Source organism: Oppia nitens, unplaced genomic scaffold, assembly GCF_028296485.1.
Source record: "Oppia nitens isolate AA-2021 unplaced genomic scaffold, nextdenovo-longstitch-racon4-pilon3 scaffold12_pilon_pilon_pilon, whole genome shotgun sequence".
Classification (NCBI taxonomy): Eukaryota; Metazoa; Arthropoda; class Arachnida; order Sarcoptiformes; family Oppiidae; genus Oppia; species Oppia nitens.
The window spans coordinates 287697-308837 of record NW_026533191.1 but is presented as its reverse complement, the minus strand read 5'-3'; the positions used below and the strand labels follow the sequence as shown (position 1 = coordinate 308837).

The following is a 21141-nucleotide window of genomic DNA, read 5'->3' as shown; positions in this document are numbered from 1 at the left end:
YTCTATTTGCTCGCTCACTGTCTAAATGTCTTAAAAATTATTTATCCTTGAAATATAGTGACAAAWTMATATATATATATATATATATAATATACAAAAAAATACAATTATACAATATATACCACATGTTAACTCATGACTTGTTAAATAATTTTACTACTAATATAGTATTATTWTTTATATTATTATTATTAGTAGTAGTAGTAATAGTATTATTACAAATAACTACTACTAATTAAATTCATAACTATTATCAGTATATATATATATATATATATATATATATAGTATAGACTAAAAACCAATCCAAGTTGTTATCGCTAAACATTTCAAACTTAAATATACTGTATTTTTGTTGTGTGTATATATATATAGATTTTTATAGATTTAAGTACAGTATATATAAATATATAGATATATATATATAGATATATATATATAGATATATATATATATAGATATACAGTATATAAATATTTATTAATTTTTATAAAWAATATAACTTCAAACCAATCCTTTATATTTTAACTCTCATCAGACAATAATTTTATGTATATATAAATAAAGACATAAAATATTATTTCTATATATATTTTTAGTRTATTTTTTTACAACAAAAAAAACTTATTTATTTATTATCTGTCATTTGTGTGCAAATAATTCATTAATTTTTTATTCAGATATTGTTTTAATAAATAAATATATATAAATTGTGTTGTATYTAATGACCACCTGATAAAACTATAAATAATATTATTATTATTAATTTTTTGTGTGTGAAAATATTTCCAATAAATTATCCATAATTTATATTATTATTATTATTATTACTAAAAAAATTATTTAAATTATTTTTTTTAATTTTTAAAATGAGTGAAAACGAATGTATAGAAAGTTTTCTACCGAAAAACAGTAAGTAATTGATATTTTTTTTAAAAATATTTATTTTATTATAAAATTAAAAAAATAAATAAAATAAGTTATAATTAACAACAAAAAATTATAATAATATTTTTTCAATTATATATCTAAACATTGTTTTTGAAATTAATTAAAAATATTGTTAAAAATATTAGTTGAAAAACAATTGGAAAATTTATTTTTCCAATTATTTATCAAATTTTTTTTTGTTTTGTTTGTTTTTGTAAGAAAATAATTAATAGACTATTGTATGCAAACTATTTACAATAATAATTGATATATTAAATTATATAATATATTATTAGTGTATAGTAAACAAACTTTATATTTATGTACATATAAATAACAAACATTAAATATATTATGTAATAATAATAATAATTAATATATAAATTATRTATTATTATTATTATAAATACATAATAATAATTGWCTGGAAAAGTGTTGACAATAAATTAGAAAATTATTACATAAAATGTCATAAATTAATAAAAACATATTAAATATTATTAGTAGTATTTTTTAATAAAATTARAATTAAATAATTAAARTTAAAAATGTTTTTGGATAAGTTTAAAAATTGTTTTATTGTATAATTATTTTTTTTAATATAAATTATCCAAAAATTAGATTATCATTATTATTATGTATATTATATACTGTATATAACATATTTAAATATTTAATTAATAATTTTATTAGAAATTTTATTATTTTTTTATGTGATAGACATTTAATAGTTTAGCAATTAATTGATACTGAATTTATGTGATTAAAAATATTTTATTATACAATGATATACAGTATTTTAAATATTTTTATCATAAAAATTCAAATAAAGACTAATTGCAATTAATTAATAATTGTCAAATAATTGAAATTAATTAGAAATTAATTTTTTAAATAAATAATTTATTTTATGATCCAATTAGTAGTAGTAGTTTATATTTAAATCTAAATTAATTAATTAAAAAAATATAATTGTGTGAAATAATTAAAATAAATTTGTTTCAAATTAATACCAACAAACAAACAAAAAMRGWTTATTTATAATACAAATAATAATTATWTATATACAATATATATATATATATTAWATCAAATTAGTTGTAYAATATTTATCATTTAATTTCAATTAAAGTATGTTTTTATTTTATTTATATAKWTTACTGCTATTTATTAAATAATTAAATTTTTTAAAATTAAAAAAAAATAATACAATTTATTTTCCAAAAAAATATATGTTAAATATATAAATTAAATATAAATTAAAATATATAAAAAAATATGTAATATTGMAATGATTTATTGKGATAATATTTATTTGAAACATACCTGTATAAAATTTTTTTTTTAATTTTAARCACATGTAAACTTTTTATTTTTTTAAAAATATTTTTATTTTAGTAAGATTATTTATCTATTTAGATTTTATCAGCTAGTTAACCATGCTAAAATAATTTATAATTTATGTATTATGTAATAAATAATAAATCTGTCAACTTTTAACTACTGTATTTACTTTATATAAACACATTAATTATAATTGAATATACAGTATATACTTATTAATTAAATTTATTATTATTATCTATGGAAAAAAATATTTTTCAAATTTATTACTATCTATTAGTTATATTAGTTAATTAATGGATAGAAATATATTTAAATATTGAAAAAAATTTTAATAMTATTAACTACTATCTGTCATAATAATAATAATAATAATAATCATATTTAGCAATTGTAATGCAAACTGTTTTTTCAAAGTCAAAGTCAAGTGCACACACACATACATATACACACATACATATACAYACATACAAATGCACACATACATATAYACACACACACACACAMACATACATACATACACATACACACACATACATACAWACACACAAAYACAYATACACACASATACACACACATACATATACACACAWACACACACATACATATACATACATACAAACACACACTCACACATATACACACATAAAATATATAATACAAGTTAATTATAATCAATAATATTATACGGCCTGTTCCCCTTCAATGAGAAAACTAACCAAATAAACTACACGTACATTGACTATGGGCTCATAATTTACTGTCAAAAAAATATATATATATATAATATTAATATACAGTATTTAACCGGTAAAAGTATATCATTAAAGTGACACATATCTAAATTGTACCATTAGATAGTGACGACTACATTATAAACTTAAATATATATATATTTTTATTTAAGTGATTAAGTGATGTGAAGTCGTGTTTCACACTTTTTTTTTGCTAAAAACTATTTTACTTATAATAAGGTGAGTGTGTGTATATGTATATATATATGTGTGTGTGTTTGTATGTGTGTGTGTGTGTGTATGTGTGTATGTGTGTGTGTGTGTGTATGTGTGTATGTGTGTGTGTATGTGTGTATGTGTGTATGTGTGTATATATATATATGTGTGTGTGTGTATGTGTGTATGTGTGTATGTGTGTATGTGTGTATGTGTGTATGTGTGTATGTGTGTGTGTGTATGTGTGTATGTGTGTATGTGTGTATGTGTGTATGTGTGTATGTGTGTATGTGTGTATGTGTGTGTGTGTATGTGTGTATGTGTGTATGTGTGTATGTGTGTATGTGTGTATGTGTGTATGTGTGTATGTGTGTATGTGTGTATGTGTGTATGTGTGTATGTGTGTATGTGTGTATGTGTGTATGTGTGTRTATATATATATGTGTGTGTGTATGTATGTATGTGTGTGTGTATGTAAGTATGTGTGTGTAATACACACTGTGTATGTATGTGCGTGTGTATAAATGTATGTATGTATGTGAGTGTGTCTGATTATCTGTATGTAATAATGTGACAGTGTATATATACCAGGGACAGGGAGCAATTGGCCAGTGGTGATAGTAGGGACTAGCAAATAAGGGTGTCTCATCAATATATATATATACAGTATATAAGTTTAGTATATTRTTATATACATATRTAAATTGTATGTTAACGCAGGTGTGTTATGTCATCATAGCCTAAGACTATGTGTGTGTGTATTAAACAAAAAATTATTGTTTAGTTTTTATTTTGTTATTGTTGTCTACAATTACCAGCACTGGTATATTATCTACATCACTGGCCAACAATGGTATGTGCTCTAACTGTGTGCTGCTGCTGCTGCTGCTCGGGTATCACCACCAGATAAAATAACTTTCCCCATTGTATTGWTATATACAGTATATATAAATTATTTTTTTTTTAAAGTCTATTGACTTAGTGTATTGTATTTATATTTCAAAAATATTTTTTTTTGTATATAAGTATTTACAAACAAATTCAAAAAAAAGTAAGTAAATATAAATAAATAAATATATAATTTAAAAAGCTTTAATAAAATAAACATTAATATATATACTGTCTGTATATATATATATATATATATATAACAAAATATTATATATGTGTATAAAATATGTCAACAACAAAAAAAATAGTATAAAATTTAAATAGATTTAAAAAAGTGGTTTATTTTATATATAACTTTATTTTGTTAGTTTAGTTTACTTAATACAGTGTGTATATGAAATAATATTATATTTTTTTGAAAAACAAGTATAAACTTGTATTGAATTAATGGAAAAATTTCCAAAAAATTTTTAGATTTTATATATATATATATATAACTATTTATTATATCAATAACTATTATATATTTTTTTACAATATATATATATATATATACAAAATCATTGGCAATAACAATTGAAATATAATCCCTATCAACATAACTATATATATATATATACATTATATATACTATATATATATACGTAATATAAATAATTTTTTACATATCATAATAAATATACATAAAAGTTAATATAAAAATAATAATAAACAAAATCTATTAAATTAAATACTCATATTTTTTGTTGTATAATAATTGTCGTCCTCATCATCAGTGTAGTACCCGTAGTGTACCGTATAGTTGTGTTATACAAATATATATATATATATATTAGTTGTTTTACACCAACAAACAAAAATAATCACTATTTTTAAAAATTAATTAATTAATTAATTAATTAAAATCATGTCATATAATACAAAAAAGTCATATAACGTGTCGTCCATAGGGCACATCATAATGTCCAACATTAACAACAACAACAACAACAACAATAGCACCGGTAGTTTCAGAGAAAAGACACCGAAAACTATTATCATATCCAAAATGAGACAATTGATCAAAGAAATGATGGCAGAAATGTTGGGCACCTTTATGTTGATGGTATGGATGCAAAAAAAATTTTTTTTTTTTAATAATTATATATTATTATTATAATTATAATGAAATATTATTAATATTATTATTAAATAAAACAAGTTGTTTAACATTTAAAATTATGTGTTTAATAAAAATAATTATAACAAAAAAATAAACATGCACATTTTAGATTTTGTACAATATTGTTTTTAAAAAAATTATATTTAATAATATTTAAATTATGTTAAAAAAATAATTAATGAAAATGTCAAAAATAATAATTAAGATAAAATATATTACATTTTATTTTATTATTATTTTTTAGATTATAATAAACTTGTAATAAGTTTTTTTTTAAAATATAATTTTTAACTTGGTATAAAATATATAAATAATATTTATTTATTTTTTAAATATTGTACAAAATGTGCATGTTTATTTTTGTTAATTTTTTATTAACATAATTTTTGTTTAAACAACTTGTTTTATTTATTAATACGCATATAAATAGATATTAGTTTTTTAAAATAATAATAATTGTATGCATTATTATATATAGATTTATATAATTTAGTTTATTATATATTTTATTATAGTTTATTACCTGATAAAAAACCAGTAAAAAATATTTAGCAAAACTTTAATTTTTTAAAACATATTTCCTAATATTAATAATTTATTATTATAAAAAAATATATAACTTTTTTTTAATAGGATAATTATATGCACACAATTAATTAATCTTAGATATTATCAATTTGAGTGTTATTTTTATTTATTTTTTATTTTATTTAAGTTATATATATATATATATATATTAGTTTTCAATTTTATAATTGTTTTATATATATATTTTTAAATATATATATTAACAATTTATATATATATATATTTTTATATATATATATTAGATAATATATATATAATTTATATATATATAGTTTTATGTAACTATTTAAACATAAGTAAACTAATATATATATATATAATGATATTATCAAACAGATATATATACAGTAAAGCAAATATCAAGTGATCCATGAAATAATTTTTGTTTTCAACAATTGACTCAATTGTGTATTTAAATTATATTGTATTGAATTTTCATTACTTACTATTGTTGTTATTATTATTGTTATCATATCTATTGTAATGTGATTTTTTTTTAACAATTGTCATCAATAGTATTGAAATTAGTGGAAAATTTTTGTTGTTGAAAGCATTCATTTATAAAATTCATTTAAAAAAAATAATAAAATTGATATTTAATTTTTTAAATATATATATATATATTGTATATCATCTAGCAATCACACACACACACACTAATAATAATTACAATATGCATAAATGCAAATATGTCTAATGTAACTGTATATCTATAATAAACAAACAACAACAAAAATAAAATAAAAATTGACTCTGCTAAAATAATTGTTTTTTTATTGTTGTTGTTAGCATTATAATGATTTTTTACTGTATATATTGTGTGTTGTATGTATGTGTGTGTGTGTATGTGTGTGTATGTGTGTGTATGTGTGTGTATGTGCGTGTATGTGCGTGTATGTGTGTGTGTATGTGTGTGTATTTGTGTGTATTTGTGTGTATTTGTGTGTATGTGTGTGTATGTGTGTGTATGTATGTGTGTGTATATATRTRTGCTAAATACCATTCAATAGACAACTTGTATTAACCGGAATATTCCTATGAATTCCTATATCAAATGATTTACACGTGTATTATATATATACGCTGGTTATCACTAGATATCAATAAATTTTTCTGACTAACTGTTTCTATATAATTATGATTTTTTTAAAAAATAATTTTAATAATCTAAATATTTTTTTWAAAAAAAACAATGAGTTATTTTCTGAATTATATCCAATCATTTATTAGATATAAAAATAATATTTTATTAGAAATTTTCCATAGTTTAAAAATATAATATCATTAGATCACATTGTAAAACAATATGTTTATATTATTAATAATATATATATAATTAATAATCATATACTCATATATTTATAATTAGCATTTAAACACAAATTTTATATACAATAAAATATAATTAAAAATATTTATATTTAAAATAGTTTTATTACATTGTTTATACTTATAATTTATATATACTGTATATATCAATATATACATATATCAAGTGTTACAAAAAATTACCAATTATTAATTTAATTAATTTGCACCTACCTAATTATTTTGTTTATATATATACATAAGCTTATAGGATGTTCCGCATGTTGTGCCTATTCATTGAACCTGACCGGCAAACCGGACAAATCGGTCGATGGCTATGCCGTAAATTTTTGCTGGGGTTTCGGCGCTTTTATCGGTATCTGTGCATCGATGGCCATATCAGGTATATATATTTTTATATATAGACTACCGGAGCTTATTATTAAGCACATTATTATCGGTAAACACAGGTGGTCACATAAATCCGGCCGTTTCCGTAGCGTTTGCTACACTAAAACGATTTCCGTGGGCTAAAGTAGGGCCCTATATCGGTGCCCAATTGGTCGGTGCCTTTCTCGGTACGGCCGTCAGCTATCTGGTCTATTATGAACCTATAGGTATTCAGCACAATCTCCAACCGCTCCTCAATCATACGGAACTACGAGCCTATGGCCACTCGTTGAGCACCGGCGGTTTTTTCGCCACCTATCCGGCAGCGCACAGTACACTGTTGGTGTGCATTATTGAACAGGTAGTAGATCACCCCCTCCCCCTATAATAAATGTTAGTAATCATTGATTTTTTACCCTACCTCCCACCCCCTACACCCCTACTAGATAGTGGCCACCTGTTCGCTGCTTATATCGGTGATGGTAGTGGTCGACAAAAACAATCTGAATGTACCCATGTATTTGCAGCCCTTCCTACTGGCCTTTGTAATTGCCACCCACGCCCAGGTATTCAGCTTCAATACGGGGTGTGCCATGAATCCGGCCCGCGATTTAGGTCCCCGATTGTTCACAGCAATTGCCGGTTGGGGTATACATGTGTTTAGGTATGAGCTACTACTACTAACTACTGTATATACAGTACTAATTGTGTTTTTGTTTAAATATAGTCCATTAGGCGGCCATTATTGGTGGGCAGTGGGCGTATTAGCATCGACTATCGGTGCCACAATGGGTGTCTGGATATACTATTATGTTATTGAATATTTTTATACTACACCCGAACCGGTTAACCCTATGCTAGATGACTGTGCTGGTGGTGGGGTCGTCACCGATACTAAACCTGTTTAAAATTTAAACAAACAAAAAAATATAGTATTGATTATTATAATTATAATTATAATTAATATTATTATTATTACCTTAACATCATGTTTAGTAAAAATATATAGATATATATTATATATTAATCCTAAAACAACATTACATACGATATTCATATGATATATATATATACTGTATATTAATATTAATTGTTGTGAAAATATAATATACCAAAAAAAATCAAACATTATATATATATATACAGTACATAAATGTTTGATTTTTTTCAACAACAAAAAAAATCAATTAATTGATAACTGCTATATATATTTTTTATTTAAAAAAAATTTTTGCTATTTTTATTTTACATTGATTTCTATGAAATCGATAGCTTTTTTTAAATTAAAAATTAGTAATAATAATAATAATAGTTGTACTCAAATATCAAAGTATTGAATTTATTAGTAAAAATATTATTAGTATTATTAATGATTTTTTTATATACAGTATAAAAATAACTATAATTATTATTATTATTATTAATGCCAACTAGTTTTTTTAGTTTAGTTTAATTTTATTAATTTTATTAATTTATTAATCCATTGAGCTGCATGTTAAATATATATACATAAATATTTAAACTAAGTTTTATTTGTTATTAAAAATTTTATTGTTGTTTTAATAAAAAAAAATTAAATAAAAAAATGCATGATAAATGTTGTTTGATTTTATTTATTATTATTATTTTTTTGGTTCAAATATATGTATTATAATATCTAATTTTATGTTCATATTATTATAATATTCAAAATAAATTTTTTTATTATTAAATTTTTTAGGTTGTCTACTATTTTAATATAAATATATATATATATATAAATTATAAGTGTTTTGATATAAATAATTTATATAATATAAAATATAATAAATCAAAAATATTAAGCATTTACTTTGTTTTAAAGTTATTTATTATAAAAAAAAATTATATAACAAAAACATCACTTTATTTAAATTAATTAACATTATTATTATTTTTAATTAGTTATTTTAATAAAAAATAAATTAAAACATACACTAATTTTAATTTAAATAAAAATTACTATCAAATTATTAGATACAGATATATACAGTATATATATTTAAATACTTTAAATATTTTTTTAAAAAAACACATAAATTATAAATTATTATTTACATTAAAAAACACATTTAAATAAAGTGAATAATTTTTAACAATTTTTTTTCGTTTTGTATAATTATTTTTATGTTTTTTCAAAATAAATTATAATATATATCGTATATATACTGTATATATATATATATATATATATCATATAATCATGAGATACAACACGTAATCAATGATTTATGTTTTACCGGCCGATAGGCCAACATTTCCAGCGCTTTACGTACCGATTCATCAAATATTTGATTGACACCCAGTTTGGTGTCCGCCGAACATTCGAGATATTTGACGGCTCCGAGTCTGGCCGCACATCTCTGGCCAGTCAGCCGATCGATCGGCTTATCGTTGTTTAGATGCAATTCATTGAGTATATCATTGTTTGTCCGTAAATCGCATTTTGTACCTAAAATTAAAAATAAATAAAATAAGGGATTAAATAAATAATTGAATTTATTTTTTTTTAAAAAAAACTAAATGAGATAAATAAAAGTTTCTAATAATAAATTCCCATTTGAGAAAGTTTCTAGAAAATTTTTCAGGGAATAAATTTCTATAGAAATTTAATTAATTATTGTTTTACTTGTTATACCATAACTATAGCTAGTTTTGTAAAAATTTTAATAATTATTTTATTATATACTGTATATATCATAGTTTAATATAATAAAATTATAATTATTGATATTTTTTTAACTTTAATTAATAATTAAATAACTAATACTAATAATATTTAATTATTAATTAAAGTAAAAACATTGTACATTGTTACATTGATAACTAAAAATAACCATGGGTATTCTATATATATACTAGTTTATATATAGAAATTTCTTTTAGAAACTTTCTCTAGAAATTTCTAATTAGTAACTTTCTCTAGAAATTTCTAATTAGAAACTTTTTCTCTAGAAATTTCTAATTAGAAACTTTTTCTCTAAGAAATTTCTAATTAGAAACTTTTTCTCTAAGAAATTTCTAATTAGAAACTTTCTCTAGAAATATCTAATTAGAAACTTTTTCTCTAGAAATTTCTAATTAGAAACTTTTTCTCTAGAAATTTCTAATTAGAAACTTTTTCTCTAGAAATATCTAATTAGAAACTTTTTCTCTAGAAATTTCTAATTAGAAACTTTTTCTCTAGAAATTTCTAATTAGAAACTTTTTCTCTAGAAATTTCTAATTAAAAACTTTATCTATAAAATTAGTTTAGAAACTAAAAATTTCTCTAAAAATTTCTAATTAAAAACTTTATCTAGAAATTTCTAATTAGAAACTTTTTCTCTAGAAATTTCTAATTAGAAACTTTTTCTCTAGAAATTTCTAATTAAAAACTTTATCTATAAAATTAGTTTAGAAACTAAAAATTTCTCTAAAAATTTCTAATTAAAAACTTTATCTAGAAATTTCTAATTAGAAACTTTTTCTATAGGAAATTTCTTTAGTAATTTAATAAATTTTTCTCTATTTTTTTTTGTGCCAACACTTGTTGTGATAATTACCGACTAAAATGAACGGCTTATTTGGTAAACACTCTTTGATTTCGGGTATCCATTTGTCGACGACATTATGAAAACTTTTTGGCGAAACAATTGAAAAACAGACGACAAATACATCCGTCTCGAGATAAGACATCGATCGGATCCGACGTTTGTCTTCGAGGCCGGCGGTGTCCGACAGTTCCAGATCGACGAGTATACCGTCGCAGATGACCTCCTTGTGATAGTTGTCAAAGCTATTGATTGTTAAAATCAAAAAAAATAATTATATAACAATTTATTTATTACAATATATACTGTATATATATATATATATCATATGATTTTAATATTCACGCAATAATTAATTGCAATTAATTAGATTTACACAAAATGTTTAACCAGATATACAATTAATTTTTTTTTTAAACATCGAAAATAATAATTACTAATATATGAAATTAAATCATATTAATATAGTTATTATATTTGTATAAAATCTTATTGTTTGTTTGTATGTATAGTTTTAATATATCAGATATAATCTAAAATTAATAATTAATTATAACTAATAATGTTATAGTTATATAAAATGCAATTTTATTTGTGTTATAACTATAAATAAATAAAAAATATTTTTGTGGTTAAAAAATGTTTTAATATTATTGATAAATCTGACCTTTTTTTATATAGAAATTATAAAATTATGTTTAATTATGTTATATAATATACAGTACAATATATACATTAGTAATTGCATATTAATAGTAATAGTATCTATAAAACAAGTATTATTAATTATTTAAATAAATAAATAATATTCAAAAAATAATTAATAATAAATTTTTTTTTTAAAAATTTGTATTCATATCTACTGATATACACTATATCTTTATTATTAGATAATAGTAATTATTCAGTAGTACTACAGTATATATATATATATATATATATATATATTGTATATATATTAATGAATAATATTAGTTTAGATTAGATTTTTGAAAACATATTTTATTTTCTAGTATAGATAAATAATATATATATATATATATTAAAAAATAATATTGTTTTAATATATAAACAACTAAACTATAAATTGTATTATAATATATATTTACATTGTTGGCACATATTGTGTGGAAAACGCACCGGTAGTATACGATATGAGAAGCGATGTCTTTCCAACGGAACAGTCGCCAATCACTGTACACTTGACGGGCAATGGATAAGCTTCGAGACCGTCACCGATAGATATGGGACGGGAGTTGTATGGGACAGACATATGGCGTTTATAATAAAATTGAGACATTTTTTTGGTTGTTGATTGTTTTATGTTATAATTTTTAAAACATATATAAAAAATATATAACAAATTTAATTAATTAAAAAAATATTTTCTATAAAAAAACAATCTGTAATATAATTTTTATGAGTCATTTATAAATTATTTATTATTATTGTATTAATATTAAAAACAAATTATTATTTTTTGTATGTCTCTTATGATTTAATGATTTATTTATTCAGATATTTTTTGTTGTTGTTGTATATAATTTATTATTATTATTATTATTATTATTATTATTACAGTATTTTATTTAATTTGATATCTAAAACCACACAATTGGCGTCACAATACCAGGTAATCATTACATATATATATATTGTAAAATAATTTATAAATTTTAAGTTAACACATGTTTTTAAAAAATAATTAACACATTATTTGAAAATATTATTTAATTTATTAAAATTATATATACTGTATATAACTATTTGTAATAAACCAGTTGATTAAATATTATTTTTATTGAATTGTTATTATTAAATATATATATTTTTATTTTAAAAAAACTAATTTTATTTAAATTATTAATATTAAACAATTGAAAAAATAGAGAGACAATATTTATTATTATTATTATTATTACAGTATATAAATATCAATACAATAAATCATATGAATAAATATGAGATTTGATTTTTTTAAATAATAAAAAAATATTTAGTAATTAAAAAATATTATTTGATATTTTTATAATAATGAAATTTTTAATATATATTTATAATATATATATTATATATATTTAATTTATATCATAATATTCAAGTGTTTTGTCTACTAATATTGAATGACGTATTTATTATCAGTAATTATTACCTGTAATGTTACGGTAATTTTAAAATACATGTGAAATATACAGTCAATTATTATAAATCATTACAACAACAAAAAACTAAACTACATATACATTAAATTGTTAAATATAATTAACATTATAATTATTATTGTAATTATACAGTAATATGTTTTAATATATAATTTTATAGAAATTTTAATACATTAATAAATTTTATTAGAGAAACATTTTTATAAATTTTTGAATATATATATATATTGTTTCAACATATATTAAAATAAACATAATATTCAAGTAAGTGTTGTCTATTATAACTAATAATAATAATAATAATAATGATAAAAAAATTATCTTTCAAAAAAATGATTAGTATTACTATTTTATAATAAATAATATAAAGTAATAAAATAATAATAATAATATTTAATTAGATATTTACACATTTCAAAAGTTACTGTAATACTATTAATACTATTGAGGAAGTTAACTTTAATAATATTTTGATATTTAATAATAATAATAATTAATATATGTATATAATAAAAAATAATCTAGATAATTTTTTAGATATTGCACAGTTTATGAACAATAAGTTTTTTTTATTAATAAAAATATGATTATAATAAATTACAAACTATTTAAACTATTGGTATTTTTTTGTATATAAATATAATATTTTTTTCTGTATACTTATCAAACTTTCATATAAACTATTTTACTTTTTTAAAAAATTTTTTACAACATCAATACTGTATATAATTTTTTTTATAAATTTTCATGAATATATATATCAATATTAATTTATATAATATATTATAAAACCAATTTATAAAAAATAATAATAAATTTTGCAATGAAAATCAAATTTAGAGCATTGAAATCAAATAATTATTGAAATTGTTTTTTTTTGGTAAAAGTTAAATAATATTTTTATTATTATTGGTATTATGTCATTCAATTAACAGCAATTATTGAATTATCTATATATATAAATAAATAATATTTATTATTTAATATAATTTATAATATAAAAAAAAATTACTAGCAATGTAAAATACATAAAAATTTGATATTGAATGATATATATATATATAATATTCAAATGTGATTCATTTCATTGTCAATTTTTTCTAATAACTAATAATATTTAAAATAATAACTAACTAATTATATTTTATTAGATAAACTATATAATCAAATAAAATTTTATAAAAAAATAAAATTAACACAATATATTATATGTATGTACAGTAGATATATTTTATATAAATTAATATGTTTGTGTGTGTATGAGTGTATGTGTGTGTATTTATGTGTATGTGTTTGTGTGTATGTATGTATGCGTGTGTGTGTGTATGTATGTATGTATCTATAAGTATGTGTGTGTATATGTGTGTATGTATGTGTGTATGCATGTGTGTATGCATGTGTATGTATGTATGTATGTGTGTGTGTGTGTGTGTGTGTGTGTATGTATCTATAAGTATGTGTGTGTGTATATGTGTGTATGTATGTGTGTATGCATGTGTATATATGTATGTATGTGTGTGTGTGTATGTATGTATGTAACTATGAGTATGTGTGTGTATATGTGTGTATGTATGTGTGTATGCATGTGTATGTATGTGTGTGTGTGTATGTATGTATGTATGTATGTATCTATGAGTATGTGTGTGTATATGTGTGTATGTATGTGTGTGTGTGAGTAATAAATACATTAATTTAAAGTGAATAATGAAGTTTCAAAAACTATGTATTAATCCTATAAATCATAGGAAGTGCTCACAAATCACATACAAAACAGTGGAAAAAAATCATCAATTAATAGAAAATTTATTCATTACTTCCTTTTAAAAAAATGCATTTTATTTAATCACTAAAACATATATCCCTTAACTTTTGCGACAAATTATATATATATATACAGTATATTATATTTAATTTATTAAAATCAAAAAATTTTAAAAACCGATTAAAATTTGATAGATAAGTATACAAAATAATTTTGATTATTTACGGCATTTTTAATTATAACTATGAAATTATACTGTATTTTACTAGAAATAGTTATTATAAATCTATTAATAGATTATTTATTTTTTTACTAAATTTTATCGCAATTTTTTTTGCTGTTTTATTGATAACCTTTAAGATGTGTTTTAAAATAACTTTTTTTATATAAAGTAATATACATATAGTTTTTGATAAATATATATATATATATATTATATTTAATAATTTACTTTCACTTATTTTTTGTGTGTACTAAACAAGTTAAATAGTTTTTTAAGTACTGTATAAATACCTTATAAATTATAAATTATTTATTAATTATTATTTTTAACAAAAAAAAATTCAATGATAAGTTCAATGACACACAATTTATTTATTTTTTATTGCATTTACTTTTATTTTTTTAAATTATTTATTTGAAATCAAAGTGTTAACATATTTATATATATATATATATATATATTTAAAAAAAATTGTGTAAACAAAATATAAATTGAAATAATTTATTTTATTGATAATTAAAAAAAAATTTATGACACATTTGACATTATGCGTATACTGTATTTTATTAAATTAAATGTTTTTTTTAATTAAATATATTTTATATGTTTATTTATTATTAACTTATTTATTTTTTTTAATAAAATTGATGCAAAAAATTATTAAATACCTAATTTAATGTTTAAGTATATAAATTATATACTGTACTAAATGATGATAATTAAATAATAATAATAATAATAATAATAATAATAATAATTTATATATAAATAATTGTTGTGTGACATTCAAATTTTTTTGTTTATAAAATTTAAAAATATAAAACAATTAAATTAAATTATTGATATTGAATTATCTAATAATGTGTTATATAAATATAATAATTAATTAATTATTTATTTTTTTTAGATAGATATTGTTTTATTTTTAGGATGTCTAATACATACATACTTTTATATAGGTATAGGGTAGCACAGGTAGATAATGTTTGAGAAAAACTGTATATAGTTTTTTTTTAGTATAGTATAGTTGAGACAGTAGTAGTGATAAAGTAGATATAGGATTGTGATTGACAGCAAAATTTAAGCCAACAAAAAATGCCAATAGTTTTTTAAAAAAAAAAAAATTAATTTTTAGGATATGACTGACATTTTCTGCAATCTAGAGATCAGGTAGGGATGGTGTTGTTGTTGTTGGCTGTTAGTTAGCCCTGAGTTGAATGCTATATATATATATGTATATCAAAGAAAAAAATATATATAGAAAAAAAAAACATACAGTATTTAAAAATACAGAATTTTTTTTATAAAATAAAAATAGTTATTAATTAATTAATAATTTTAATTATTATAACTAAAAAAATAAATAAACTATGGATTGATTAGTATTGGTTTGCGAGCTCTACCGGAGCGCACTTCTATGTCATCATCATTGTTGTTGGTGTCGTCATCCTTATCCTTAACCACTAATTTATTACCGGATTTTATATCTTCCTCCCCGTCCTCGACATCCGTATTAAGCGGAATGGATCGCACAATACTGTTGTCATTGTTAGTAGTTTTAACTGTAAGTAGTCTGACTTCAGGCTCACCTTTCAATCCCTGATCCCTGTTGTCCCGGTCATTATGGCCACCAGTGGCCACTTCGTTRCTTTCGTAGTCATCGCCGTTGCCGTCGCCCCTCAACAATAGTATCGGTTTCCTGACATTTGCCTGACGTTTGAATAGCATTGGTCGCCGTAGAAACAAGGCTTCACGTTTCAGGACAAGTATCGGCCGACGGGCGTTGGCCTGACGTTTGACAATCATTGGTTTGCGAGCTTCCTGACGTTTTTCCCGTCGACCGCCGACCAAAACGGTTGATGACTGGTCACCGGCCAAATCATCGCTACTATCGGCCGGCGATCCCTGTCTGACGGCGGTAGTCCTTAGGTAGGGCTCGTAAAACCGATGCAATACCCTATCGTATAGTCCCGACTGTACGGATGACTCTTCGGCGGCCAAGTCGTCGCCATCCGCGGGTGAGTTGTTGTCAACAACATTGTTATCGGGTTGGTTGGTGTCGATCGGGTAATATAGATATGAATGGACAGGTATTATCACTGATGATAATAATAATAATAATAGGAAACACATTGTCGTCAATATTAAATTCATGATATATTTTTTTGATGGAAATAATTTTTTTTTAAAACTTATGATAAGTTTATTATTTTTTAAAAAATAAAATAAATTATAACAACTTATAATAACACTATTATTATTATTTATTTAAAAAAAATAATAATAAAATATTTAAAAATATTAAATGTAAATTTTTATTTAAATTTTGCTGTTACTTATAAAGGCGATTAAAAAAAATTTTTTTTTAAAAAGTTATTTAGCTGATAACATTGAAATTATTTTTGAATAATATAAAACATATTTATAATATTTATCATTATTAAATATATTAAATATTAAACACACATATACTGTATATAAAGCATATATAAAACACACATATATATATATATAATATAATATATACGATAAAAGCGATTCAATAAAAAGCACACAAACACTAAGTATATATATATTTATTATTATTATTAGTAAAAGCTTTTTATTAAAAATAATTATTTTCAAATAGTTTTTTAGTTTTTTCAAATATTTTTATATGAATTTTATTTTATTTTTTGTTTTATTTTGTTGAGGAACTCATAATAAGTTTGATTTCATATATGAATGAAAGGGATATCCAGTGAAAGAAATAGATAACGCCTTTCAACTATCCCTCCCTTATTCACTCACTCACTCACTCACTCACTCACTCACTCACTCACTCACTCACTCACTCACTCACTCACTCACTCACTCACTCACTCACTCACTCACTCACTCACTCACTCACTCACTCACTCACTCATTCACTCACTCACTCACTCACTCACTCACTCACTCACTCACTCACTCACTCACTTAGAAACACATCCTTACAAATCATATACTTTATACTAATTTTTTGTTTTGTTTTTGATGTTAATATACAGTATTAATAATAAATAATATTAAATTATCACAATATTTATAATATATGATAATTACAACTAACATCAAAAAAAAACATATATATATTAAGTATACAAATAATATAACAACAAAATAATGTATATATATATATATATATCAGAGACAATTAATTGCGAAAAAATATATATAATTTTCTACATAATAATAATAATAAATAAGTTATAATTAAAATTTATAACTACTGTATTATTACTATTATTATTATTTAATATTGTACTGTAATAACTGTGCAATTAGTTATTATTATTATTATTATTTTTTTTGTCATCAGACAAGTCTACAATTTATTTTAATTATTAATTACTATTGTATTTTGTGTGTTGTTTTGATAATGCATTATATGATCGATAAAACATTGATATAATAATATTAATAATAATATTTAGTGTCATTGTTTTAACCATGAATTTAAAAGCCATTGTTATTAGTATATAATAAATTGTGTTATATTTATTGCATTATAACTACACGGTGGCTCATCAAGAGTTATTTTCAAAATATATATACTAATTATATTTTATTTTAACAAAAAATATTATAAAATATGATAAATGGGATATATATATATATATATATATATAAATGGCAAAGTCAGGTGTAAAAATAGTCGAAATTGTCCTTATTTATTATATTTTGACTATCACGTGACCGCTACATCCAGAACCTGTCGCCATATGATGTGCTATTAGTGACAAAGAAATAATTGGGCCTATATTTTTAAGAGAAATTTGTGATATCAGAGATCTACAGGACTTAAATCATTTTGCAGGACACAGGGTCTGCTGAAGATAAAAAGATTGCTTGATTGTTATTGGTTTAAACTGGTTTAAACAAGATGGTTCACGACCATACAGAACACAAGATATCTTTGAACAACTTAGAGAGTGTTTTGGTGATCGGATTATAGGTTTGGATGCGCCCAAGAAGAATGGCGGCGGAAATGATTTTATATATATACCCGATATCAACACCTGTGATTATTTTTTTGGGTTTATTTTAAGGATAAGGTTTACATATCCAACCCTCAATCTATTGAAGAATTCACAAAAATGATTGAAAGTGAGATACGGGCCATACAGCAATATATGAAAGTACGGGTAACATCCAATTTTGTATATATTTAATTGCAATTAATGGCGGCCATTTTGAAAATTTATAATTATATATATTTATCATATTTTATAATATTTTTTGTTAAAATAAAATATAATTAGTAGTTTTTGAAATAAGTGGTGTATTTTGAAAATAACTCTTGATGAGCCACCGTGTATTTGTTTTGTTGTTTCAAATATCACATAAATTGTTTGTTAAAATTTTAACACTAATGTTATATATATATATATATATATATATATATATTTAGATAAAATAGTAAACAATGATATTCATCAAAAAAAAATTGCATGTACATAAATTGATTATAAATTGATCACCAAAAAATTGTAATTAAATATTAAAGTTAAAAAAAATAAAATAAATATTTTTTTTAAAAAATTAATACCAAACAAATAGTTGTCAACATTTTTATATATATATATTATATCTAAATTTTATTTACCCTCCCCCTCCCAAAAAATGGCTAATATAGTTAAAATAAGGGCATATTTGTGTATATATATATATATATATATATATATATATATATATATATATATATATATATTTTAAAATTAGCCCTGGATAACAACAACCACCAAGGGCAAATTATCAGTAGACGATTACATAATTATTGTTGAAACATATAAATTACTTTATTATACAAAACATAAATTTTCATTAGAAAATTACCGAGAATTTCCCCAAAAAAAAATAAAATTTTTTATTAGTGTAATCAATTGATATATAATCTGTCAAAATATATATATATATTAGTTATATTTTTTATATATCACAAAAAAAACTTTATATATTTTGTTATTTTTTTTAAGAAATAAAGAGTTTATTTTTAAATAATTTTGTTGTTGTTGTTGTTATAAAATAAAGAGTAATTGTTTTTTATATACAGTATATTATATTAAAAAAAATTAACTAAAAAAATAGTATATAAAACTATATTAATATATTACTAAATATTATTTATAAATATATATATATATATATATACTTATGTTAACATATTATATATATATATATGTATATTTAATATGCATTTAATTTAATATGCATTTAATTTAATATGCATTTTAATTATAAATATTACATCATTATAATCTATGTTATATATATACATATATTAAAAATTGACATATATTTCATTAAAATAATCAAATTATCAATAAATTGTTATCTTATTTCTCCAAACTTTTTTTTTWGTATTTATAACTTATAATTCAATGATTAATATTTAGTATTATTATTATTATTATGGTATCATTTTATTAATGTATATTAGACACTGTGTGTAATATGTATTTTACAACAACAACAACAACAAAATTACACATAAATATAGTAATTATTAATTTTTTAAAAATTTAAAAAAGTTTTTATAATATTATCATTAAATATACTAATATTATCAAATTTTTTAAAAAAAATTAATTGTAAATATTTTAAAACTATTTTATTTTAAAATAAATTTTTGTTGATAGTATCACACTTTAATCGTTAATTAAAAAAATATAATATMTTTAATATTATATATTTAAMTATTTTTTCATTAATAATCTAAAATACATAATAATTATTATTATTATTTTCATTTGTWTATTTCAATTTAATTTTACAGAAAAAATTAATATAAATTAATTTATTCAAAAAATAATAATAATAATAAATACCTAATACTGTAATTTGTTTTAACAATTATTT

The 21141-nt window shown here is 20.5% G+C and overlaps 3 protein-coding genes across 4 annotated transcripts; 1 reads left to right on the top strand and 2 right to left on the bottom strand.

Moving 5' to 3' along the window:
* Window positions 1-856: 856 nt before the first annotated feature.
* LOC128955314 (aquaporin-9-like) lies at window positions 857-8560 on the top strand. 2 transcript variants are annotated; one of them, XM_054300979.1, is made up of 6 exons: window positions 857-912; window positions 5066-5220; window positions 7438-7576; window positions 7644-7924; window positions 8010-8227; window positions 8291-8560. In XM_054300979.1, exons 1-6 carry the CDS (start codon window positions 870-872, stop codon window positions 8469-8471), a joined length of 1017 nt encoding a protein of 338 aa, XP_054156954.1. In that variant the 5' UTR covers window positions 857-869; the 3' UTR covers window positions 8472-8560. The 2 variants fall into 2 exon arrangements, with proteins under 2 accessions (XP_054156954.1, XP_054156962.1); XM_054300987.1 differs by lacking the exon at window positions 857-912 and adding an exon at window positions 4235-4275.
* A 1222-nt stretch (window positions 8561-9782) lies between these two features.
* On the bottom strand, window positions 9783-12423 carry LOC128956262 (cdc42 homolog). Its single transcript, XM_054301958.1, has 3 exons — window positions 12224-12423; window positions 11127-11359; window positions 9783-10033 (listed from the first exon to the last, which is right to left on the bottom strand). The coding sequence occupies exons 1-3, from the start codon at window positions 12412-12414 to the stop codon at window positions 9783-9785; spliced, it is 675 nt and encodes a 224-aa protein (XP_054157933.1). The 5' UTR covers window positions 12415-12423.
* Window positions 12424-16142: 3719 nt separating this feature from the next.
* LOC128955395 (uncharacterized) lies at window positions 16143-17414 on the bottom strand. Its single transcript, XM_054301066.1, has 2 exons — window positions 16851-17414; window positions 16143-16481 (listed from the first exon to the last, which is right to left on the bottom strand). Exons 1-2 carry the CDS (start codon window positions 17392-17394, stop codon window positions 16393-16395), a joined length of 633 nt encoding a protein of 210 aa, XP_054157041.1. The 5' UTR covers window positions 17395-17414; the 3' UTR covers window positions 16143-16392.
* Window positions 17415-21141: the final 3727 nt, after the last annotated feature.

Coding starts and splice junctions, on each gene's coding strand:
- LOC128955314 (XM_054300979.1), top strand. CDS start 870: ATGAGTGAAAACGAATGTATAGAAAGTTTTCTACCGAAAAACA. Junction 913..5,065: donor AAGTTTTCTACCGAAAAACA/GTAAGTAATTGA, acceptor TGTCGTCCATAG/GGCACATCATAATGTCCAAC. Junction 8,228..8,290: donor TGGGGTATACATGTGTTTAG/GTATGAGCTACT, acceptor GTTTAAATATAG/TCCATTAGGCGGCCATTATT.
- LOC128956262 (XM_054301958.1), bottom strand. CDS start 12,414: ATGTCTCAATTTTATTATAAACGCCATATGTCTGTCCCATACAACTCC. Junction 11,360..12,223: donor ACACAATATGTGCCAACAAT/GTAAATATATAT, acceptor AACAATCAATAG/CTTTGACAACTATCACAAGG. Junction 10,034..11,126: donor TAAGCCGTTCATTTTAGTCG/GTAATTATCACA, acceptor TTTTAATTTTAG/GTACAAAATGCGATTTACGG.